At 33.2% G+C, this 26,403-nt stretch overlaps 1 protein-coding gene across 1 annotated transcript; it reads left to right on the top strand.

Moving 5' to 3' along the window:
• The first annotated feature begins 1,060 nt into the window (after window positions 1-1,060).
• LOC111713289 (histone-lysine N-methyltransferase SETD7) lies at window positions 1,061-26,403 on the top strand. The gene is made up of 17 exons (XM_023488125.1): window positions 1,061-1,674; window positions 2,271-2,381; window positions 3,065-3,161; window positions 3,619-3,752; window positions 4,686-4,768; window positions 5,066-5,088; window positions 5,868-5,940; window positions 6,257-6,293; window positions 9,460-9,569; window positions 9,825-9,947; window positions 14,282-14,363; window positions 15,642-15,706; window positions 21,722-21,788; window positions 24,251-24,297; window positions 25,317-25,395; window positions 26,030-26,117; window positions 26,329-26,403. The coding sequence occupies exons 2-17, from the start codon at window positions 2,290-2,292 to the stop codon at window positions 26,401-26,403; spliced, it is 1,275 nt and encodes a 424-aa protein (XP_023343893.1). The 5' UTR covers window positions 1,061-1,674; window positions 2,271-2,289.

Below are 26,403 nucleotides of genomic sequence, written 5' to 3'. Positions count from 1 at the left end.
AAACCGAGTTGAAACATTTTTTTAAAAAACTTTTATAATTGATATAATGAAAGCCACTGATTATAAACGATGGATCATTATAGAAAAATTTCATTTTTTTACTGAAAGTATATCTTATTCTTAATAGGTTATCAAATATCAAGCTTTTTTTTTGTGCACACCACAAAATGTTAAATTTTATTTGTTTTCGTAAATTATTTTCTCTTACTAACTAAAGATGTATTTCAAAGCTATTTTTTAAAGAACATACATCCTGGCTCCTATTGATGTTTTATTTTAATATACATAAATCAATTTTGTGCTAGTTTTGTCAATCAAATTAGAATTTGAAAACTAACTTAAGTCAGAACGTTTTGTTGTGAATCTAAGGATCAAGCATTGATCTCTATCTTACGAAGATTTACGGATCACGTTGATTCCTCTGCGATGTCCAAAGAAATAAAATATAATTTTGGACAAAAAATAAATAGTTTTCTCAGATAAAAATATTGAGAAGAAAACAGACAATATTTCTAATTAGTTTTGTTAGATTAGGCTGGGCTATTTCCTGGCCTACTACCTGGGATTAGGCTGGGCTATTTCCTGGCCTACTACCTGGGATTAGGCTGGGCTATTTCCTGGCCTACTACCTGGGATTAGGCTGGGCTATTTCCTGGCCTACTACCTGGGATTAGGCTGGGCTATTTCCTGGCCTACTACCTGGGATTAGGCTGGGCTATTTCCTGGCCTACTACCTGGGATTAGGCTGGGCTATTTCCTGGCCTACTACCTGGGATTAGGCTGGGCTATTTCCTGGCCTNATCTATCTATCTATCTATCTATCTATCTATCTATCTATCTATCTATCTATCTATCTATCTATCTATCTATCTATCTATCTATCTATATATCTATCTTTCAATCAATCAATCTATCTATATATCTATCTATCTATATATTTATCTATCTATCTATCTATCTATCTATCTATCTATCTATCTATCTATCTATCTATCTATCTATATATTTATCTATCTATCTATCTATCTATCTATCTAAGAAAGAACATGTAAGGAAAGCAGTATTGTATTCTAGGATTCTGCAGTCTAGTTTCTACATTTACTGAAAGTTGACCGTACGGCTGCTGCCTGTAACAAACTGGGCGCTGAGGAAGAATAAGTTGATGAAATAAATAATGAAAGCTGCAGTTGTCATATTTTAATGTCATTCCTTCCGTGAAACTATAGATAGATAGATAGACTGTGAAAACTAGAGGATAACAAGGTAAACTAGTTAAACCAGGAGAACCAGGAGAACCAAGAGAACTTGGAGAACCAGGAGATCCAGGAGAACTATAGGAGAACCAAGAGAACTAGGAAAACTATAGAAGAACTTGGAGAACTAGGAAAATTATAGGAGAACCAAGAAAACTAGGAGACCTAGAGGAGAACTAGAAGAACCAGGAAAACCAGGAAATATACAAGAGAACAAGAAGAACGAGGTGAACCAGGAGAACTAAAGGAGAACTCGGAGAACCAGGAAACCTAGAGGAGAACAAAGAGAAACAAGAGAACTAGAGTAGAACTAGGAGAACTATAAGAACGAGGAGAACCAGGAGAACTAGAGGGAATTTTAAAGAACTGTTAGCAAAATGAAAAAGGCATTTTCTTGACTAAGTTCATTTATATTTTCCAGGTAAAATAATGCTTGATATTCTAAGATCTTAAGCTTTCATTACATTAGTATAGTTCACATTGATAATTTTTATTTATTTTATTGTATTTGATAAAGTTGTGTGTTTCCTTTATAAAAGATCTGTTATAAATATGACAGATGTTTTTCATGGCTAAATTAGACATCGATGTTCTACACATACGTCAGCTGCTGTTCTTGCATAGTTATGACATTTGTGTATATATGTGCAGCTACTGTTGTTGAGTAGATTACAGCTATAATTCCAGATATGACAGCTGCTGTTGCATAGTTTAGAATCTGACTTAAAAATATGAAAGCTATAATTCCAGATATGACAGTTGCTGTTGCATAGTTCAGAATCTTACTTACAAATATGAAAGCTACTGTTAAGACAGTAGTGTTACAGACGTGACAGCTGCTGTTTTTGTAGTTCAGACAGATGCGTTACAGATCGGCAGCAGCTTTTGGAAAATTTCGAATCTTAGTTTTATATAATAGCTGCTGTTGTTGAAAAGTTTAAGCATCCATGTTACGTATATGACGCTGCATAGTTAAGATAACTTTAGTTACATTTATGACAACTGCTTTTAGTTTAGACAGTTTTGTGTTTCTGAAATGGCATCAGCTGTTGTTCTACCGATGTCAAGAGAAGTAAAGAATCTTGTTCCTGAACATTCTTCCTCTACTCTTCTAGAACTTCAACTTAGGTCAGCTAAACAACCCTTAATCATATTCCTCTTAATTCCTCTTGATAAAAAGTACTATATGAGACCCATACAAATGTTCACTGTAAACTCCGGGTCATTTCAAAAACCGGGCCGACTTTTAACTAACGAGAGCAAGCTGCACAGAACAATTTTACAGACAATTTAAGGCAAACCGGGACGGTACGCCAAATGAATGATGCCCTTCTAGTGAAATAAATATGTGTTAGATTCAAGTTAAAATATTCTAATAAACTTATAACATAAAAAATTGTCATTTGTCAAGTGAACACAGACCAATTTTATTTGATAAATTGATTTTGAAGCTAATGGTAAATTCCTTTGCTTTATAACAACATCAAATACACAGAAAATGGCTCAAATGTCGTCTTCCTATTCCACAGTTTTTTATCTTATTTTTAAATCCAAAACGTTAAGGAGTCTGAGACTGCACAAATTTTCTGAATTTTCTAAAAAAAAGGCCTTATAGCTGAACAAAAATGTATCCCTATAACCATATTTTGAAATAAAAAATAAAATTTAGACCGCAAGCATATAATGAATTTAGACCATAATCCCCCCGTAAAAAAAATAGGAAAAAAAACAAGATTTCCCCGGCATAATTATATATTTTGAATTTTTTATCAGTCCCCGACCACTTAATACTTAATTTTAATATTATTTAGAAGAAGAGATAGAAGGAATAAACACTTTCTTCTGAACGTGTCCGGATCCGGTTCAGGTTCAGGTTCAGGTTTAGCTCAGGGCTCAGCAAGTTCAGAGGTACGTTTTATTCTCTAAACCTGGAAGATTTTCATAATTCTTGTCCATCAAATCTTTGCTGCTTGAGAAAAATGTGTTGAATGAAAGAAAGTAAAAATTACTGCAAATCTTTTGTGTATATTTCGAAAGCTTTATTTTTTACTTAATACATATTTTAACAATTAAAAAAATTCAAAAAAATGGGAAAATAGGCAATTAAAAGTTAAGTTTAGATTATACAGTGATTCAAAAAACTCTGGAATTATTTTTAAATTAATTTATAACTTTACATAACCAATAAACATTCAACACTATAATTGTTCAGTGTAAACAGTTTAATTTTACGGATTAAGTGAATAATAAGATATTAATAAACAAGCATGCTTTGTAACAATTTCATATACATGTTAGTTTTTGCTTTTATGTCGTCTACCTATTTCCCAGTTTTCTGGATATCACTGTAAGATATTCTGTTTAGGCTGACTTGTCACCAGTACAAAATCCAGCTCCCTCTCCATCTACTCCTCCTGCTCCCAAAACTGGATTGGAACTTAGCGCAGAACTGGAGCAGTGGATCAAACAGATGGAAAACTGGGATTCAAGGGAACTCAGGTAAGTTTAAGAGAAAAGATAAAGTTAACGAAAATATTTAGAATTGATCCATATATCCTTAGTAGAAATTCTAGTGAGTTCCTTTATTTTTTTCCACCCTGAAACATATTTACTTTGATAACTTTGTGGTGAGTGGTGCTAATTTCTATTAGTAAAGATAATTTTGAATATAATCAACAAACTACTAAACAACTGAACCTTCCTATACTATTCTCCCTGGTTTAAAGTAATGAACAATTGATATAATAAGGACTGAGCTGAAAACTTTAGAATGGTGGATATCGGGATTAATGCTTGATCTCCTCTTTTTTTAAATCTCCAGATTAAATAATGCTTGTTGTCCTATTGATATTAATCTACAGAGTAATTAACCGATCGGAAGTAAGGATATTTCATTCTAAAGTTTTCAGCTCTGTTCACGTTACTTCAAGGGACTATATATCCATTAAAAGAGGTTCATACCAGATTCACAACGTCAACCTTTGCAATGCGTAAAGGATGTTTTTCTTTCTAAAAATTTTAAATTTTCAACCGTGGGTTCTTTAAAAAAAGTGACTTGCGGATTTATGCATCAGAGGCAGATGGAAAAATTAACAGAATTTAACACTTTTAGGATAAAAACGAAGTTATTTTTCCTCATTATTCCCCTGATAAAGATTACTATTTTAAACTCTTTTATTATGGGGGTCACTTATCACGTGATTTCAAGTGCAGATGTCTGATTTACAAGGGTATTATGGAAACCTTAATTTGATCAAAAATACTGACGATATCGTCGTTTTTCTCACTAAAATCAGAATTTTCCAACAAGAAATAAATGTGCAAGTTCTATCCAATTCGTACTTGATCAGACAAAGCTTTTTAAAGTAAATAGGTCATGGAGAGTCACTTGAAATAATGCGTACAGTCCCTTTAAATTATATATTTGTTTAGATGTAATGATCTAAGCGGACGGTGCACGATGTCTAGTTTGATATCTAAAGATGCTCCAACAATAGAACCGTATCCATCCTTAGGGAATTCATTTATACTATGCGCGAAATTTTGTATTTTTTAATGTTCGAAGAGAACATGTTTACAGATAAAGTAACAAATAAAAGTTTTAACAGAAGATGGGCGTGAAGCGCCCCGAAATCCAATATATTCAAATGATTATGTTTAAGGAAGTGTTTACAATTAATATTAAGGGAGGGGTCACACATTCTTAGGAAATTATATCGAATACAACATATCTTAAACAAGATTTGGGGGTTAATCCTAATCTCAATGAAAATCTTTCGGATAGTTTAAAATTTAAATATTTGAATTCTTAGATAAACTGGCCTTCACATATCAGGTACTAATACATAACTATTGCCTATTTAATCCATAAATCTTCACATATCAGGTACTAATACAGAACTATTGCCTATTTAATCCATAAACCTTCACATATCAGGTACTGATACAGAAATATTGCCTATTTTGATACAGAAATATTGCCTATTTAATCCATAAACCTTCACATATCAGGTACTGATACAGAAATATTGCCTATTTGATCCATAAACCTTCACATATCAGGTACTGATACAGAAATATTGCCTATTTGATCCATAAACCTTCACATATCAGGTACTAATACAGAAATATTGCCTATTTTATCCTTCACAAACTAATACAGAAATGTTGCCTATTTAATCCATAAACTTTCACATATCAGGTACTAATACAGAAATATCGCCTATTTGATCCATACACTTTCACATATCAGGTACTAATACAGAAATATTGCCTATTTGATCGAAAAATATTTTCAATTATCTCACAGTATCTTTAAATATGTTTTAAAAGCTTTACACCAGGAAAAATCATTATTCGATGTAAAAAGCCCATACCAAATTTTAACCAGTATTCGAGGGATTTAGTTAAAAAATAACATTTCACTGAATAAAAATAATAAACATAGTTATTATTATATTGTTTCCAATAATTTTCTTGGTTATTATAAAAAAAATCTTTCAAATAGAACTAATCAAAAAATGATAATCTATTCTTTCAACTTCTCTGAACTCGAATACGATACTGCAACTGTTTTGATATTGGTAAAAAATTCTAAAATATTTTGATAACTAGGGAGGTCGAGATAAAGAAAGAAAATTCCATGGGCGAGGTAGCCTGGAATTTGATAACGGTTGTAGTATGTCGGGTAAGAAGGCACTAATATTTGTTTGAAAGGAAAGGCTTTGCCACAAACTCAAATTAGAAAACCAGAGTTTGTGACAAATACTCAATTCCTTTTTTTCAGACATATTTAATTAAAGCATTTACTTTTCTGCAGTGGGTGAATTTAGATGGATAAGGGACTGTAAGCGTAATTTTAATTAAATGACCCCAATTGCGAAGATAGCAATGTATGATTTACTCGAAAAGTTTTTATTTCTGTGAATTTGAAATTAACATTAAAATAAAAGTTACAAGATAAAAAAATATTCTTACATCGCCTCCATTTTGTTTAATTTCAGGAGAATGGAAGAATGGAGAACGAGAAGGAAAATTCAGGTATAAGTAAATGCCACTGTTCTTAAAAACTATACTTTTTTGACCAAGAGAGAGAGAGAGGGGCGGGGCGTGGTAAACACACATATATATATATATAAAGTAATTTCTACGCAAAATTGAAATATTTCATGTTTTCAATCAGAACTCAATCTAAAAGAAAGCTTTTGTGAAGACTAAACATGTTTTAAATTTCTAATATGTATCCGGATATACCCGGATATACCCGGATATACCCGGATATACCCGGATAAATTTGCATTTCTCATGCTTGCGCGTAAAATCGAAACTAGAGGAGCCTCATCAGTCTCTAAATTTTCTCCATCTGACCTCTCTCAAGTCTTTCTTAGCAACAAAGATTTACGTCTGTACATTTCTCTACATTCCGGACACGTCTCACATTTTTATAAAGAAAAACTATTTTTTTTTCTTATTATTTTGCAAGGATTTTTATTCTTCTATGTGAGTGGCCATTATAAAAAAGGTGTTTTGAAAATGACATCTTAAAATTAGATCAAATGATGAATTTTTTTCTAAAACCACGTTATAAAGTTCTTTACGTTTAAAGATTTGGGCTCAAGTCTAGACGTTAGTTAAAATAACTTGATAAGTTAACGGTAGATGTCACTCTCTGTGTCCTTTTAATTTGTTTTGTCACTTTAATTGTTTCTTTTACAAAGAATATTTAAGCCTTGCGTAGGTTTTTCTTATTTTAGCCTCAGACTTAATCACGTCTTTAAGTCATAACTTTTAAAGATGTGCTCTTGTATTTTGTTTTTAAACATTAACAAAAGTTTAAAAAACCGTTTACTTACTTTTTTCTATATGTTTTAACCGTAAAAAAAGTTAAATCCATCTCTAGAACCAATCCTTCTTTAGAACCAATCTATCTCTAGAACCAATCCTTCTTTAGAACCAATCTATCTCTAAAACCAATCCTTCTTTAGAACCAACCCATCTCTAGAACCAATCCAACTCTTGAAGCAATTCTTCTGTAGAACCAATCCATTTTTAGAACCAATCCTTATTTCAAACCAATCCATCTCTAGAACCAATCCACCAATCCTTCTTTAGAACCAATTCATCTCTAGAGCCAATTTATCTCTAGAACCAATCCTTCTTTAGAACCAATCCTTCTCTAGAACCAATCCATCTCTAGAACCAATCCTTCTTTAGAACCAATCCTTTTTTAGAACCAATCCTTCTTTAGAACCAATCCATCTCTAGAACCAATACATATCTAGAAACAATCTATCTCTACCAATCCATCTTTAAAACCAATCCATTTCTAGAACCAATCCAACTCTTGAATCAATTCTTCTTTAGAACCAATCCATTTCTGGAACCAATTCATCTCTAGAACCAATCCTTCCATAGAATCAATCCATCTCTAGAACCCATCCATCATTAGAACCAATTCAATTTTAAAAACAATCCTTCCTTAGAACCAATTCATTTGTAGAACCAATCCATCTTTAAAACCAATCCATCTTTAGAATCAATTCAATTTTAGAACTAACCCCTATCTAGAACCAATCCTTCCTTAGAACCAATCCATCTCTAGAACAATCTATCTCTACCAATCCATCTTTAAAACCAATCCATTTCTAGAACCAATCCAACTCTTGAATCAATTCTTCTTTAGAACCAATCCATTTCTGGAACCAATTCATCTCTAGAACCAATCCTTCCATAGAATCAATCCATCTCTAGAACCCATCCATCATTAGAACCAATTCAATTTTAAAAACAATCCTTCCTTAGAACCAATTCATTTGTAGAACCAATCCATCTTTAAAACCAATCCATCTTTAGAATCAATTCAATTTTAGAACTAACCCCTATCTAGAACCAATCCTTCCTTAGAACCAATCCATCTCTAGAACAAATTCATCTCTAGAACCAATCCTTTCTTAGAACCAATTCATCCATGGAGCCAATCCATCTCTAGAACCAATCTATCTCTGGAACCAATACATATCTAGAACCAATCCATCTCGAGAACCAATCCATCTCTAAAACCAATCCATCTCTAGAACTAATCCATCTCTAGAACCAATCCAACTCTAGAATTAATCCTTCTTTAAAACCAATCCATCTCTAGAACCAATCCCTTGAAGCAATTCTTCTTTAGAACCATCCCATCTCTAGAATCAATACATCTCTAGAACCAATCCATCTCTAGAACCAATTCTTCTGTAGAACCAATCCATCTTTAGAACCAATTCATCTCAAGAGCCAATTTATCTCTAGAACCAATCCTTCTATAGAACCAATCCAACTCTTGAATCAATTCTTCTCTAGAACCAATTCATCTATAGAACCAATCCTTCCTTTGAACAAATCTGTATCTAGAACCAATCCATCTCTAAAACCAATCCATCTCTAGAACCAATCCTTCTCTAGAACCAACCCTTCTCTAGACCCAATTCATCTCTAGAACCAATTCATCTGTAGAACCAATCCTTTCTAAGAACCAATCGATATATAGAACCAATTAATTTCTAGAACCAATCCATCTCTAGAACCAATCCACCTCTAGAACCAACCCATCTCTAGAAACAATCCATCACTAGAACCAATTCATCTCTAAAACCAATTCTTCCTTAGAACCAATCCATCTCTAGAACCAGTTCATCTCTAGAACCAATCCTACCTTAGAACCAATCCTTCCTTAGAACCAATCGATCTCTAGAACCAATTCATCTCTAGAACCAATCCATCTCTAGAACCAATTCACTTCAGGAACCAATCCCTCTTTAGAACCAATCCATCTCTAGAACCAATTCATCTCTAGAACCAATCCTTCCTTAGAACCAATCTATCTCTAGAACCAATCCATATCTAGTACCAATTCATCTCTAGAACCAAACCTTTCTTAGAACCAATCTATCTCTAGAACCTCTTCACCGTTCCTGTCTTCATTTAAGTCGAATCCAATAGTATGTTTGTTGGTTAATTAGTGTCAACAGTTTCACAACTTTAGCTAAGCTCAATATAAGTGCGGGCCAACATAGGATACAGGGGCGGGTCAGTACACGCTACCATCTGGCATGCCGGTACAAGCTGGGTCAGCCCTGTTCGAATTCAAATTTACTCTAGTCCAGAGTGCTCTAGAACCAACCCATCTGTGTGTTTATGTATAGGACCGACCAAGTTGAATATCTAGGATGGACGCAGATGATAAAACCCAGGTCTGTTTCCTCGAGTGCTTCTATGTCAAGAATAAAATTCAAGGAAAAGTTTGTTTACAATTCAGTACAGGAGTCTGGGTTTCAGGTATAATAATACTTATAATAACAATAATAATAATAATAAAATCAATAACAGTAAAAATAATAATAACACACCAAGGATGTACTGCAATATATGAACAATGTTGTGTTCTGGGTACGGCAGGACAGTGTACTGAAATATATGAACAATGTTGTGTTTAGGGTACGCCAAAGATACTGTACTGCAATATTTGAACAATGTTGTGTTCTGGGTACGGCAGGACAGTGTACTGAAATATATGAACAATGTTGTGTTTAGGGTACGCCAAGGACAGTGTACTGCATGGTTTCTGTAAATACTATTCACCAGACAAAAAGCTGACCCATGCCGGAATGACAAGGAATGGAAAATTGTTCGGAACCTGTTGGAAATTTTTGCCAGGTTAGAATTTTAGAGAACTTGTTACCCAGAGATAAATTAACAATTAAAGATAGCACACTAGATGTCGTAGTTTTTTAGATTTAGAGGTTTTTCGTTCACCTGAGGCAGAAGTCCAAAGAAGTCTTGTAATTCAACGCAACATGCTCGTAACTCCTTTGGGCTTCTGCCTCAGAGTTATTGTGGACGAAAAACCCCTAAATCTTGAAAAGACGACATCATGTGTTCTATCGGTTATTGATATTCAATCTATGCTATTAAAAATAACAAAATAAGTTTCTAAATGATTTTTTTATTATTTTTATTCCTTTTATAAATACAATGTTTAACTTTTAAGTTCAACTTTGAGAATATCGTACAGTACAGCTCAGTTAAACCTTCACCAACTTTAACTCTGTTGCCTATATTCGAAAATACGATCATGTTATTCTAACAAATTTTCTACCGTGAGACCATTAAAATTAATGAATGCAAAGACGATTTTTCAGCAAGCCAATAGTTTTACTGGTGGCTTAACTATCAACTTATTTTGTGAGTTAATGTATTTGTTTAATTACTGCGTTTGATTTTTGTTTATAGGATGATTTAAAATCATAACTTAGTCTCACAGTCGTCTTACTATTCCTTTGTATGGGTCTCACTGTAATTCTGTTGAATTCTTCTTTTTATCATTTTTGTATTTATTTGAACATTTTCTAGTTCTTTCCGAAAATAAATCTCTTAAATTGCACGATCATGGCTTATTTTATTAAATGCCAATCATCTTCAAGAAGAAGTGCAATGCAACACTTTTTGATGTGTTATTGTTTTGTGAATGCATTTTCCTCGTTATAAAGTTGCAAATAACAAGATGTTTTTTGGGACACCCTGTATCATATTTTAAACAAAGGCAAAACAAGTGAAAAAGAACAATAGGTTTTTTTTCGCTTGTTTTTTTTTTGTAAATTACTAATGCTTCTTTTTATAATTTACAAACTGTCCCTGTAAAAAATAAATTAAAATATAAGATGTAGCCTTTTTGGTAGAGGGAAATGGTTAATATGTACAGAACTACAGACCAAGCCTATGCTTGTTATAAGAATACGGTTATATAGTTTACACAAAAACTGTATTCCTAAAATAAATACAGAAACAGCCTGTACAGTGTACAGTATACAAGGTTCATAGTTAAAAGCATGATAAAACAAGATGTAAAATGGTATTTTCCACTGATACAAATATTTGTGTAATATACAGTGATACCCACAAAGGATGAGACTATAGAGACGATTGTTCAGAATTTGTGTAATCCATTATCTTGCAGTCAGGGTTACTTGTAGAGCCAAAACTGGTGTGTTTCTGTGCTTAATCCTTTAATAAACAATCAAAATTCAATTGAGTGCAGAAACCAAAAATCAAGCTTCAAATCGTCATATTTTTAGATTTTTGGGTCGTCTTTTCAGTTTCATCCTTTGTGGGTAACCCTGTATGTACCCAACTTTGCATGAAAACTAAACTTTCACTATAAAAACTTAACCCCACTCACCTAACAAATTTAAAACAAGCTAAGAACGTTACCGTGGTTTACTGAGTTCCCCAATGAAAATTTGATGGAAGTTATGATGATGATCGGATACCTTTAGAAAAGGCAATCTCCAATATTTTCATGAAAAATTTTTTTGACAAAGTTATGTATTCTTCTCTGGACAATCAACTTTATCTAAATGGTTTAATTAATGGTACTTTTAAAATTCAATTTAAAGAAATCTTTATTCGAAATAATTTTAAAAATTGCTTTGAAAAGTTTTCTTTCAACGCTTCCAGAATTACTTTTGTTTTTAACTTAAAAAAGAGTAAAAATTAATGACTAAAGACTAAAAACTTGATTTTTAACTTATCACACAATATCGTTTATTACTTTAGATATTTTTCCTGTTTTTTCATTAGGTTCCTTTCCTTTAAGTGCTATTCTAAAAATAGAGAAGCTATTCTAAAATTAGAAACAAAATATTCCAAAAATAGAAACAAAAACTTCAAGATGCGAAGCACATTTTAGTTTCTTCTGAAAAAAGTCACAAATTGGACTAGTAAAGATTAAAAAAGAATAATTGTTTACAATGTACACATGTTTGGTATCATAATTCATTAATCATAATCATATAATATTTTAGACTGAGGCAAAGCAAGTGAAAAAGACTAATAAGTTTTTTTCACTTGCTTTTTTGGAAATTGCTAATGTTTCTTTTTATAATTTACAAACTGTTCCTTTTAAAAATTAATTAAAATATAAAATGTAGCATTTTTGGTAGAGGGAAATGGTTAATATGTACAGAACTACAGACCATGCCTATGCTTGTTATAAGAATACGGTTATATAGTTTACACAAAAACTGTATTCCTAAAATAAATACAGAAACAGCCTGTACAGTGTACAGTATACAATGTACATAGTTAAAAGCATAATAAAACACAAACAACTTCGTATTTCACATCATAGATTATAGGAAGAATTATATCGAACTTCAGAAAAGGAACAAAGCAAAAAGGTCATCTAAGCAAATGCAATTTAGGATTTTAGGAACAACGTAAAAAAAAGGAACTAGGATAAGGGCGTACACACGGTTGGGGCAAGGGGCCAGTGTGGGGGCCTGTAATGGGGGGGGGGGCGTAACCGCCCTTGTTGATCATGACTAGCTTTTTGATCTTCTTTACATTTATAAGATATTGCTCACATACGGCATTCATTAAGTTAGCGTCCTTTCTGTTGGTTTTGGGATTTTCTTCCCTCACTATAGTTATTGAGCCAATCAGCATCGCAATGTTGGGGGTTTAAAAAATATTCCAATATTGTTTGATATACTAAAGTACTACTATTTAGTTGCACTCCGTTGACGTAAAAATTACGACTTTAGTTTCAAAACAGAATCTTTAATTTTAAAGAAAAGATACTAGAATATTTTATCTATCTTTAATTTTATCTTTGCAACCTGTTGGTGTTGCAAATATGAAATATACAAAGAAGAGTTTCAGAAAGTGATTAATTTCTTTAAGATTTGATTCTCAGAGTTCTTTTTAAAGGAGTTTGCCATAAGTTTATATTTTCTAATCCCTATATTCTTACAACCGAATGGTACAAACCTTGCTTGTTCATAAATAGAATATTCGATCTAACAGAAATTATCTATTACGATAGTTTGATATGAGTCGTTTTTAACAATTTTCTTCCAATAGAGGCAACAGAAGTAAGATTAGCATCAATCACCATCAAATATTTTTCGACGTAAGCCTATACCCCCATTCACTTTTCGCGAACACTCCCTTTAAGCAATCTTTAATATGTTTCTAGCTGATTAAAAATCAACTAATTAAAGGGAGTGACCGGCTATGAACTGAGTATGCAGTGTTGTGGAAAACTTCTTTCGGATTCATTTTAGACATATTAAACTTTTCAAAGATCTGTAAATGCTGAGTTTGATCGCAAATTCGACGTTCAAAACTCCTACTTTGAGGGTGGATACGTTTTCAAACTATTGAATAACGACGACATAAAATGTAACAAAAGTTCTACTCAAAAACTACTGACGTCATGTATAGGAACATGTTGAGAAAATAAAAAAAATAATCGTATCATTGGAAATAAGTAATCTTGTTAATTTATTAGTTTCTATTATCTCATTATTCTGGTTTCTCATTATTCACAAAGATTTTCGTAGATTTTCTAGAATTATTATTGAAAAGACGACATTTGAAGAATTTGAAGAAATCTACGAATAAATTCAAAGAAAATATGAAATTCAACATAATAATGAAAACGAAATAATCGATTTTATCATTGATTTATTGACGAATATTTTCCTAACCATCAAATCTATACTGTATAATTTTACTTTATTTTTCAAAGTCGTTATTTAATTTTTAAAAAACTAATTCTGAAACGTATCCACCCCCAAAGTAGAAGTTTTGAACGTCGAATTTGCGCTCAAACTCGGGATTTACAGATCTTTTAAAAGTGTTATATTTATCAAAAGAATCCAAAAGAAGTTTTCCACAACACTGCATACTCAGTTCAACCACCTTACATAGCCGGTCACTCCCTTGAAGTGAAAAGGATCTATAATTAAATGTACACTGCACTATTGCTATGGTTCATGTTCATTGAACTATATTCAAAATCATAATTAACTGCAATTTAACAGTCGTCATCCTATTCCATAGTTTTTTTTACTGAGATTAATCACTAATCAACTGAATAAAAAAAACACCGAAATAATTTTGAGAAAACTTTACGGGAGACTTTGTGAATTGTCAATCGTTTGTGGCACTTTTTAAAATTCATAGAATCATTAATACTTTTTTAGGTGGAGGTTTGGTGGTCGGTAGAGTTGATTCTGAAGGAGAATTTTCCGGACCTAATATTGCATATATTTACCCAGATTTCAGGTAATATTCAATACTTAATATAGCATATCTTTACCCAGATTTCAGGTAATATTTGAGACCTAATATTATATATATTTACCCAGATTTCAGGTAATATTCAAGACCTAATATTTTATATATTTACCCAGATTTCAGGTAATATTCAAGACTTAATATAGCATATATTTACCCAGATTTCAGGTAATATTCAAGACTTAATATAGCATATATTTACTCAGATTTCAGGTAATATTCAAGTCCTAATATTGCATATATTTACCCAGATTTTAGGTAATATTCAAGGCCTAATATAGCTTACCCAGATTTCAGGGAATATACAATACCTAATATTGTATATTTTTCCCCAGATTTCAGGTGATATTCAAGACCTAATATTGTTTATATTTATCCAGATTTCAGGTAATATTCAAGACCTAATATAGCATATATTTACCCAGATTTCAGATAATATACAAGACCTAATATTGTATATATTTACCCAGATTTCAGGTAATATTCAAGACCTAATATAGCATATATTTACCCAGATTACAGGTAATATTCAAGACCTAATATAGCATATATTTACCCAGATTTCAGGTAATATTCAAGACCTAATATAGCATATATTTACCCAGATTTCAGGTAATATTCAAGACCTAATATTATATATATATTTACACAGATTTCAGGTAATATTCAAGACTTACAATTTATATTTATCCAGATTTCTAGTAATATTAAAGACCCAATTTTGTATATATTTAAACTATTTATCCAGATTTCAGATAATATTCAAGACCTAATATTCTTTATATTTACGCAGATTTTTGGTAATATTCAAGACCTAATGATGTATATTTTTACCCAGATTTCAGGTAATATTCAAGACCTAATATTGTACATTTTTACCCAGATTTCATTTAATATTCAAGACCTAATATTATAAATATTTACCCAGATTTCAGGTAAATAATATTCAAGACCTAATATAGAATATATTTACCCAGATTTCAGGTAATATTCAAGACCTAATATTATATATATTTACCCAGATTTCTGGTAAATGATATTTAAGACCTATCATATATATTTAAATATTATATAGATAATATATGACAAGTTTAGACTCCATTTGTTGTTTTGATATTTCTTAAAAACAAAGGTTTAATATCTAATTCTTTTTTATATCTAATATTCTATATATATATATTTATATATTTTATATCTAAAATGGGGAAACAAATTATAGAAAAAAAAGATTTAATTTACAAACTATTTACTTTGAATATTGCTTAGCACTGGTCTTCTGGGAGTATTCAAGGAAGGAGATATGGTGACAGCACAGGCGGTCACATTACAGGGTAATCTATATATATATATACTTTGCTGTCTGTCTTTCTAATTGTCCGTCTGTCTGTATAATTGTATTCAATAAACGTTAAAACGGCTGAACCGATCGGACCCAAATCTGATATGAGAATTAACTAATTTTCCTTAAAAAATTAAGATTTTTTACAATCGACAAAAAACAACAAATCTGCGATTTTTTTGGTTAATTGTTTTTCAATTTAAGAAGAGAAAATGTGTATAAAAATTCAACATACAATTTAAAAAAAAAAAATTTTTCAATAAAATATTTAATTGATGAGAAATATCTTATATGGACAGTTATGCATACAGTGAATCCTAGATTTACATAGCAACAGTACTGGGATTCACTGTATAAGACTCTCCGTTTAAAGAGGGACCAGCCCTATTCACAATGGCTGGCGGTACTGTTAAAAGCTAAATGTGATCAATAATTTACCAGATAAATTCGGTTTTCTAGCTTTATGTGTGTTTGATTCTGTTAATATCTTCATTTTTTCTGAAGCAAAGAAATGCGCAAGTCATTTTTGTAGAGAACCCTCACAAAATAAAACACATGGATATTTAATTACTACTTTATAGAGGACGTGAGTCAGACTCTAATGAAAACGCATAAATAACTTCCAGTGTATATATTTCTTATAATTTATTACTAGAGGGTTCAGAATAATAGTTTATATCGAGATCACACTATCGTGTAGATGTTTATCAGTATACTATGCCCCGTATCCGTTCTATCTCATTCTGTTGAATCTTGTGGAACTTGTTTAACGCGGCCAGGCATCGTCTTCCACATAGGGAGAGGATACCGGTCTGGTCTGGTAACATTGTTTAAACGGCGGTAATTGCTGCAAGGACGCCAGGAACCATCAGATTTTTGAACCATATGAAGAGGTGAGGCCCAAGGACTATCAGACCGGCAGATAATCCCCGCCGATTCCAATTTTTGGAACTCAGCTTTAGCTTGTGCTAACTTAACTTGATCCAAACGGCGGGGGCGAGCATATAACAGTTGTCCTTTTGTTTCAATCACATGCTCCATGTTGTGTTCAGGGAGTTTACCAGGTGTTCATTGATTCCAGGCTGCAGGAAACTCATCCAGGAGAGAGGCAACATCAGGGGCGAGTTTACACACGGAGGCAACGGAGGAATCGGCGGGCGAAATCCTAGGCGGTGCAAGAGGTTCAAAGGAGAGATTTTGAAGAACTTGGCAGTTCTTGGTGTCAACTAGGAGGTCAAACTCTGCCAGGAAGTCTGCTCCCAGGATTGGTTGGTCCATGTCGGCGAGGAGGAACTGGAACTGGAAACGGCGGGAACCAAACTGTAGAGGAATCAATCTGGAACCCCAAGCTTTAGTTTGTCGTCCATCAGTCATTAGGGGTCGGGGGCCTGTCGGTGCAGCTGAGGAACGATGAGGAAACACAGATCTTGACGCTCCAGTGTCAACTAAATAATCACGGTTTGACAGGGCATCTTGAAGGTACACGAGATAACCGCCGACAGGAAGGCTGTTTAATTTTTCCTCCTCCCGTCGGCTCTGGCGTTTCCCTTGAAACTGCAAGGAGGGCGACAATTGTTGGCTGCAGGACCAAAACGTTTGTGGAAATAACACTCTGAGTTTGATGGACCTGGGGTTTGACTACGGCGGTTCGGTGATGGGCTTCTGCGGTCCTGAGTTCTACCACGTGATGGGGAAGATGTTGAGGTCAACGCTGTGGCTAGGAGGTGGTCGGTAGGAATAGCCTTCCTGGCGTCCCACAAACTATCGGCGTATAACGCCATTTCACTAGGGTTTTTGAATTCCCTGGAGACTAGATGGTCCCTCATCTCGACGGGTAATCTCTCCAGAAATAAACCTTGGAACAGGCAACCTGGTTTCTCGTCCTCTGGGAGAAGGGCCAACATGGCGTCCATGAGAGCAGTAGGGCGTCGGTCTCCCAGCCCAGGGTGATGAATTAGTTTGGAAACCTTCTGCCAGCGTGATAGAGTATACAAGGAGACAAGCTTGGCCTTTAAATCCTCGTAAGGGGTTTCTGAGGAGGCAGCAGAACCCATGATCAGGCCGCGTACCGAGACCATAATCTTCTGGGGAAGTTTCTGTACGATGTGGTCGAATTTGGTTTTTGACTGTGTGATTTGGGCGTTTCTGAAGGCCGCCTCTGCATGAGGGAACCACAGGTCGGGGTCCTCTGTCCAGAAATCCGGGAGCTTGGCAGAGACTTTGGCGACGAACTCGGTTGGAGTTTCTTTTCGGTCGGTCATGATGCTCGGATGTATCACTTAATGTTCAAAGTTCAAGAAAATCACGAAACTGGATAGCGTTTAACTGTATGTTCAAAGTCGGGGATCAACCAATATAGTGGACGTGAGTCAGACTCTAATGAAAACACATAAATAACTTCCAGTATATATATTTCTTATAACTTATTACTAGAGGGTTCAGAATAATACAGGGTGTCCCACATCATATTAGACCGAGAACTGGTCTAAATTACGATTTTTGGGACTAATTAGAAAATTTAATTAGAATGAATCATTTTGAAAAAAATATAAGGGTTACATAAGAATTTTCTTGCGGAAAATGATAAGTTTTTCGAGTATTAAGGGTTTATTTTGGTGTTAAAGATTGGAGAAAATCTGATATGATATGGGACGCTCTGTAGTTTATATCGAGATCCCACATGTAGATGTTTATCAGTACTATGCCCCGTATCCGTTCTATCTCATTCTGTTGAATCTTGTGGAACTTGTTTAACGCGGCCAGGCATCGTCTTCCACAACTTTATCAAAAAAGCTTTCAAGGGTACAGTTGGGTATCGGACATGTCACTTTAGCAATGGATGGAGGAGATGGAGGGTCACTTAACAATTATGTTTACTATCTTATAAAGCCAATAATTCGCGTATAGATTGAATTAAAGGTTAGAATTTAGAGTTCTAACTAGCTGAAGCTTTTTCAAAGTATTCTGAGAAAATACTTTAAGGTTTTCTTACACATTAATAGATTTAATTCCCCCCCCGTGCAAATTGCAACAATGTTTACATAATTTGTATTGAAAAAATAATATTAGGCCCACCATGCCTGCTTAGGTGAGTTGTGTGATTTTTTATAAATATTATTTGCAAATATTCGTAATTTATCTTAAATTGGCAAATACAAGGAATTCACTTTAATATTGCCTCTGATGTAAAATGACCCAGTAGTTGAAATATATAAAAATTAACGCATGGACATGACACCGCCCACGGGCTCCCGACACATTGAATTTATAAGCTAAAGGTGTAGAATGAGAGATAATAAACAGAATATGAGAGATAACAAGCAGAATGTGATAGATAATGAAGAGAATGTTACAGATAATGAACTAAATGTGACAAATAATCAACAGAATGTGACAGAAAATGAACAGAATGTGAAAGATAATGAACAGAATGTGAAAGATAATGAACAGAATGTGAAAGATAATGAACTAAATGTGATAAATAGTGAACAGAATGTGACAGATAATGAACAGAATGTGAGAGATAATGAACAAATGTTAAAGATGATGAGCAGAATGTGAGAGAAAATAAACAGAATGTAAGAGATAATGAACAGAATGTAAATGATAATCAACAAAATGTGACAGATAATGAACAGAATATGACAAACAATAAACAAAATTTCATAGACAGTTAAGAGAATGTAAATGATAGTGAACAGAATGTGACAAATAATGAAAATAATGTGACAGACAGATAATTAACAGAATGCAAGAGATAATAAACAGAATTTGACAGAAAATTAGCAGAATGTAACAGAAAATGAGCAGAACGTAACAAATAATAAACAAAAAGTGTCAGATAATGAACAGAATGTGACTGATAAAGAACATAGTGTGACAGATAATGAACAGAATTTGAGAGATAATGAACAGAATGTGACAGATAAAGAACATAATGTGACAGATAATGAACAGACGATGAGAGTTAATGAACAGAACGTGACAGATAATGAACAGAATTTGTGAGATAATGAACAGAATGTAACAGCTAATTAACAGGATATCACAGATAATGAACAGAATGTGACAGATGATGAACAGAATTTGACAGATAATGAACAGAATGTGACAGATAATGAACAGAATGTGACAAATAATGAACAGAATGTAACAGCTAATTAACAGAATATGACAGATGATTAACAGAATGTGACATAAATGAACAGAATGTGACAGAGAATGAACAGAATGTGACATAAATGAACAGAATGTGACAGAGAATGAACAGAATGTGACATAAATGAACAGAATGTGACAAATAATGAACAGAATGTGACAAATAATGAACAGAATGTGACAAATAATGAACAGAATGTGACATATGATGAACAGAATATGACAGATGATTAACAGAATGTGACAGATAATGAACAGAATGTGACAAAGAATGAACAGAATTTGACATATAATGAACATAATGTGGCAGATGATGAACAAATAGCTATTGTAAAATAGTGAAACAAAGTTTATTATTTCAAAAAAAGTTTTTTTAAATAATAAAAAAAAAAAATTTTTGTTTTAAATAAAAAATATTTCATTAAAAAATTTGTTTTTCTAAATATTTGAGTAGTACTGATAACCATGACGTCGTCTATATTTCTCACTTTTATTAAATATTAGCTCACACTTAGAAACACGTGAGAAATTCCTTTTAAAGGTAATGTAAGCGTAATTTTAAATGACCCTACATGCAAAGATAGCAATGCCCGTCGACGATTTACAACGGCACTTTTGATACTTTAATCTGGTCGAGAGATTTTCTTACTGGAAAAGTGTTTATGAATTTCTCAATTGTTTCTTATAAGGAAAAAAGCGCAAATAATTTTTGCAGAGAAGCCACAAATGAAAATAAACAGTTGAAATAAACAAAAACATGCATATCTATATATATATACTTTGCTTGTCTGTTTGTTTGTTTGTATCCAATTGTACCCAGGGAAGGTTTCTGAATGATCAAAATTTCAAAAATTTGCCTCTATCAAAATTCGATTTTCATAAAATTTTTGAACATTTTTCAAATCTACAAGATTTTTGGATGATATCCGCGAAATTGTTTTTTGTATTTGTTTACAATGTACACGAAGAGAACATGTTCACAATTAAAGTAGAAGATTGGCGCGAAGCGCCCTACAAGCCAAGCCAAATTAATACTTCATCAGACAACGCTTTTAAGGGTATAGCCATCTTTGTATGAATGGTTACTTGAAATTATGCATACTGTCTCTTTAACCCTATTCCCGCTGGGGGGGGGTCAATTTGACCCCCCCCTGTAGTTTTTTTTACATAACTCAAAAAGTATTGGTCTGAGGCTGTTGAAATTTTCTGACTTTTCTTACATACCCAAAGCCCTCCCTTTAGGCCTAAAACCGGGCTTTAATACTAACTGCCTGAGTCCTCAGGCACACTGCCTGAATGACTGCTTTTGCCTGTAGCAAACTAAATCTTTGTTTTGACCCACTTTCACTTGTCAGATTTTGATAAAATTTAGCTTTTTGGAAAGCCTATGACATAAGGAAACGGATTGCACAAGTTTTGCGAAAAAAAATTGCACATTTTTTGCAAACAACCTGTCAAAGGAAATTTGCACATTTTTAGTTTTTCTTGATTAAAAATCAGGTTATTTAAAATTTTGCAAAAATTTTTGCATATTTGAAATGGCATGGTCAAGGGCTTTTCAAAAATGTATAATTTGTCATTTTTTGGACAAATTTTTTTTTGCAAACATTTTTACTATAAAACTGGATTTTGCGATAAAAAAATCAATTTTCGCAAATTTGCAAATTTTTTTGCAGATTCTAAAAGTAGAGCACAAGAGCTTTCTAATGATGTATCATTTGTCATATTTGGACATAAAACATGGGATTTAGAGGGGGGGGTCAAATTGACCCCCCCCCAGCGTATACTGGTTTTCAAGTACCCCAGCGGGGATAGGGTTAAATCAGTTCTAATACGACTTCTCTTTTAGATTTACGGACCGAGTATAATTGTATAAAAGTTCCAGTTTTTTCAACACCTAAAGAAGACATTTTCAGGTAAGAACATGTGAAATCTTTTATCTATACATTATTCGACATACGCACCAGGCTATTAGGACGCTTCGCGCCCATCTTCCAGCGCCATTGTGATTTGTGAACATGTTCTCTTTGTGTACATTGTAAAATAAAAACAAACAAAAATTTCGCGGATTTTATAAAAAAAATTTGTGGCTTTTCAAAATTTTCAGAAATAGATATTTTGATGGAGGCAAATTTTTAAAATTCGATCATCCATAAACCTTCCCTGGGGTTACGCGAGGTCCCACACAAAATTTGGACTCGATCGGTTCAGCCGTTTTGACGCTTATTGGATACAAACGGACAGACATACAAACAAACAAGTGGCAAATATTGTGACTGAACATTATATTTGTAACCCTGAACATACTTAACTATATTACGTTGTACATTGTCTGTAAATTATAATGCGCTTGTAAATAGCTATACGTCAAACCTGTATTGTGATAAGCTTAACTAAACAGCTACGTAACAGGATTAGCTTAATTACGTTGTATATATTGATGTAAAACTTGTAATTACGTCGATTAACTTTAACCTGTTATATAAAACCTCAAATACATTTAGTTGTAATAGACTCTTGAACGATTATCAATCAAGAGTAATTGTTCCTCATTTAGCGAATGAGAAACCCCCTGAGATCATGTCCGAGTTGAGGCATTGATAGTTTATGAGATCATGTCCGAGTTGAGGCATTGATAGTTTATGAGATTGTGTCCGAGTTGAGGCATTGATAGTTTATGAGATCATGTCCGAGTTGAGGCATTGATAGTTTATGAGATTGTGTCCGAGTTGAGACATTGATAGTTTATGAGATCGTGTCCGAGTTGAGGCATTGATAGTTTTTGAGATCTTGTCCTAGTTGAGACATTGATAGTTAAAAGATCGTGTCCGAGTTGAGGCATTGATAGTTTATGAGATCTTGTCCGAGTTGAGACATTGATAGTTAAAAGATCGTGTCCGAGTTGAGGCATTGATAGTTTATGAGATCTTGTCCGAGTTGAGAAAGATCGTGTCCGAGTTGAGGCATTGATGGTTTATGAGATCTTGTCCGAGTTGAGGCATTGATAGTTTATGAGATCTTGTCAGAATTAAGACATTGATAGTTAAAAGATCGTGTCCGAGTTGAGGCATTGATAGTTTATGAGATCGTGTCCGAGTTAAGAACTTGATAGTTTATGAGATCTTGTCCGAGTTGAGGCATTGATAGTTTATGAGATCATGTCCGAGTTGAGGCATTGATAGTTTATGAGATCTTGTCCGAGTTGAGACATTGATAGTTAAAAGATCGTGTCCCAGTTGAGACATTGATAGTTCATGATAATGATAGATCATGTCCGGGTTGACATTGATAGTAAAGTGAGATCAAAGTTGTACCTGGATTTATACAGGTCTGAGAGACTCTTATGAAGTAGGGCATTTACTACTAACAGACAGACAAGCAAAATATATATTGATATAAACTTGGGAACCAAGCTTTGACTGATAACTCAACTCTTGCTGAAAAAAAGTGAACTCACTCAAATGAAAAATTTCAAGCCAAGCTAAGAACATTCCCGTGGCTCTACCGAGTTTCCTAACCAAATTTGAGACAAATCGGTCAGCGGGGTTCTTGAGTTCTGACCTGACATACAAACAAACTGACTAACAGAGGGACAATTAAATATTACTACTTTATATATACAATAAAGTAAAATCGTAAATTCATAAAAACAGTGGAAGTAACTTTTTGTAACCTGGGCAGTATCTGGGTTGGCAAGCTAGTTATACATATAGTACTAATCTCTGTTTGTCTGTCTGTCTGCTTGTTTTTCCGACTTATGATTCTAATTAATCAATAGATTTTGTTTAACGACTTTATCATATTTTTAAATTCTTGGAAAAATCTTCAATAAGCTTTATTGAAAAAAAAACATCATTAATTTTAATTTAATAATTAGTTTCTCTTTTGTATGATTTCTTTTCCTTTTCTTTAGTTGATTTTGATTTATACAGACGATGAAAATAAAAAAGATTTTCTAAGAAAATTTTTCAAATTAATCAAATTTAAATTTATTGTAATACTTTTAGATCTAAAGAGCAAGAAAATGCACGTTGGCACTTATAGAATATTTTTAAAACTTAAACCCTTAAAAAGACGTGGGGGGGGGGTCAGATTGACGTCCCTTCCCTCTAAAGCAGTACTAGGGTTAAAGTTTTTTTTAACCTGTTTAGTACAGTGATAACTAGAAAACTCCGGAATAGAAAGACGACTTTTAGACTAATTTTTTACTTTAATAGTTCAATAAGCATTGAACACCGCAATTTTTTAGTGTAAAAAGACCCATTTCACCTCAATAGTTATTTAATATGTGTCTAGTAAAACTGTATGCTTTGTAATAAATAAAGTATTGCTATATATAGGTTATCACTGTAAAAAACAAATATTAAAAATATTTTAGACTTGAGAAATCTACAACTACTTGGCTTACCGAGAATACGATGTTAGGTAAGAAATGGAATTTTTAATAAGATATATTTCCTGAGAATTACGACTAAAGGTTTCTTAGTTTTGCAATTTTGGTTTGAAGAAATCCGATTGTTTAATAATAGAAGACCCCTCACAACTTGTTCGTAATAACAAACTATTATAGATATAACCAAAGTAGAGCCAAAATCATTTTACCTTCTTTAAAAAAAACTTCAGGGCCTTTTGTTCTTGTTCTTGTTATCTGTTATGATAGACACCGGATAGCAACAAAGAATTAGACTTTAAAGGTAGTGTTCTCGAAAAATAAAAGGGGGTATCGGCTTACGTCGAAAAAAATTCGATGGTGATCACTACCAATCTTACTTCTATCTGTTGCGCCTATAAGGAGAAAATTGTTAATAATTACTCATACCGTAGAACGTAGCGTCCATACATATTCAGACAGTTGCAATATTTGACTCAAATTGTAAAAAAAAAATTAATTCTAGGCAAATCATTCAGATATTTAAACATAGAATCATCGATTTTTTTTCGACACATTCTTGTAGAGTTGATATTTCATAATATTTTTATTTGTTTTATATACAATGCAATTTAAACGATGATTAGTTGACCGCCAGGTGTCTCTACTCTCAATTTTCTGCATGGTTCCACATGGAAGAGACACTTAGCAACTTTCTGAATTTGTATGGACGCTATGCTCTTCGGAATGACTAATTATTAACAATTTTCTTCTTAGGCGCAACAGATAGAAGGAAGGTTAGTAGCAATCTCCATCGAATATTTGTCGACATAAGCTAATACCCCATTCGTTTTTCGCAAACACTCCCTTTAACGACAATTTAAAATCTTCATGACAATTTAAAGAGTTTTATTTTTTGCCTCAGAAATAGTCCATGCTATGTTTGTGGAAAATGAGTAAAGACGGTTTACGCCGCGAGAGAACATAAATAAAAAAAAATTTAGGACATATTTGAGCTCTTTTCCTTCTACTTCTATTAACTAAGCCAATAAACTAAGGTTTAAATGTTGATTAGAGGATCCCTATGAGAAGTTGACAGTTTATGTGAAGACCTCGAATACACCAGGGGCGTCTGATGGACTCTTTGCTGCAAGGTTGGTAGTTCAATGTATTCTGGGACCAAATTTGATGAAAATGCAGGGTCGCTGAACTGCATAATGCCAGTTAAAATTTGAATCAACGACTCAAATCCTTCCAAAATCTTTAACTTTCAATTGGTGGTTCATATCTGAACTGCCAATAGGTTCTCAAACGATGTTGCTCAAATTCATTTAACAAACCCTTATTATAGAAGCATTTCATAGATTTTCAAATTTCGAATAGGGCTGGGCGCGTTCCTGGTGGAACGATCATTCTTTCCCGAGAACGAACGGAACGATCAAGAACAATCCCATCGTTCCGAAAAAAAACGAACGCTTAGTATTTGAACGATTAGTAAAAGAAAGGAATGGAACAGAGCGGGAATTGCTTGAAAAGAACGGTTAAAATTATTAATGCGTTCTTATTATCAAGAATTCGTTCTAAGTTGGGAATGCATTGTTACAGAAGGATATTTCTGTAATCAATCATCCATGTCACACAAAAAAGCTATTTAACATATTTATGTTTTTTTGCTTGTGCCAAATTCGGCAAAAAGCCTAATTTTTCAATTCTTAAAGAGGATGAATCAATTTAAAAAATTTCTTTTTCTTTAGTCGTCTTCAAACGTTTTAACAGTTTTCTTACTAGAGACCTGAAATGTAATACGATTGCTGCTTTCTACAATGGGATCCGGAAACAGAGACCGCCTGACAGCGCCTCCACGTGGCAGGATCAGGAATCAATTAATTGCAATTTTCGCGGGTTTTTTGCAGGAAAATTTGTCTAGCTAGCCTAGCTATACAAATTATAAGGCGGGAGGGTATTTCGAAGAAAGAAGATTTGGTAAAAAAATAAGAAATACAAAATAGGGGTTTCAAGTTTCCTTTCTCAACGAAGAAAATTCTCTCAAATACAAATAATTTTAATTTATTGATTGATATGTATAGGACAATGCATACAAAATATTTGACCCAACCAACAAAACTGGTGTCATAGATATTCTTCCTAAACATCAGGTATAA

The sequence above is a fragment of the Eurytemora carolleeae genome, unplaced genomic scaffold, assembly GCF_000591075.1.
Source record: "Eurytemora carolleeae unplaced genomic scaffold, Eaff_2.0 scaffold363, whole genome shotgun sequence".
Classification (NCBI taxonomy): Eukaryota; Metazoa; Arthropoda; class Copepoda; order Calanoida; family Temoridae; genus Eurytemora; species Eurytemora carolleeae.
Note: the sequence above shows the minus strand (reverse complement) of the source record. Positions and strands in the feature narration are given on the sequence as shown.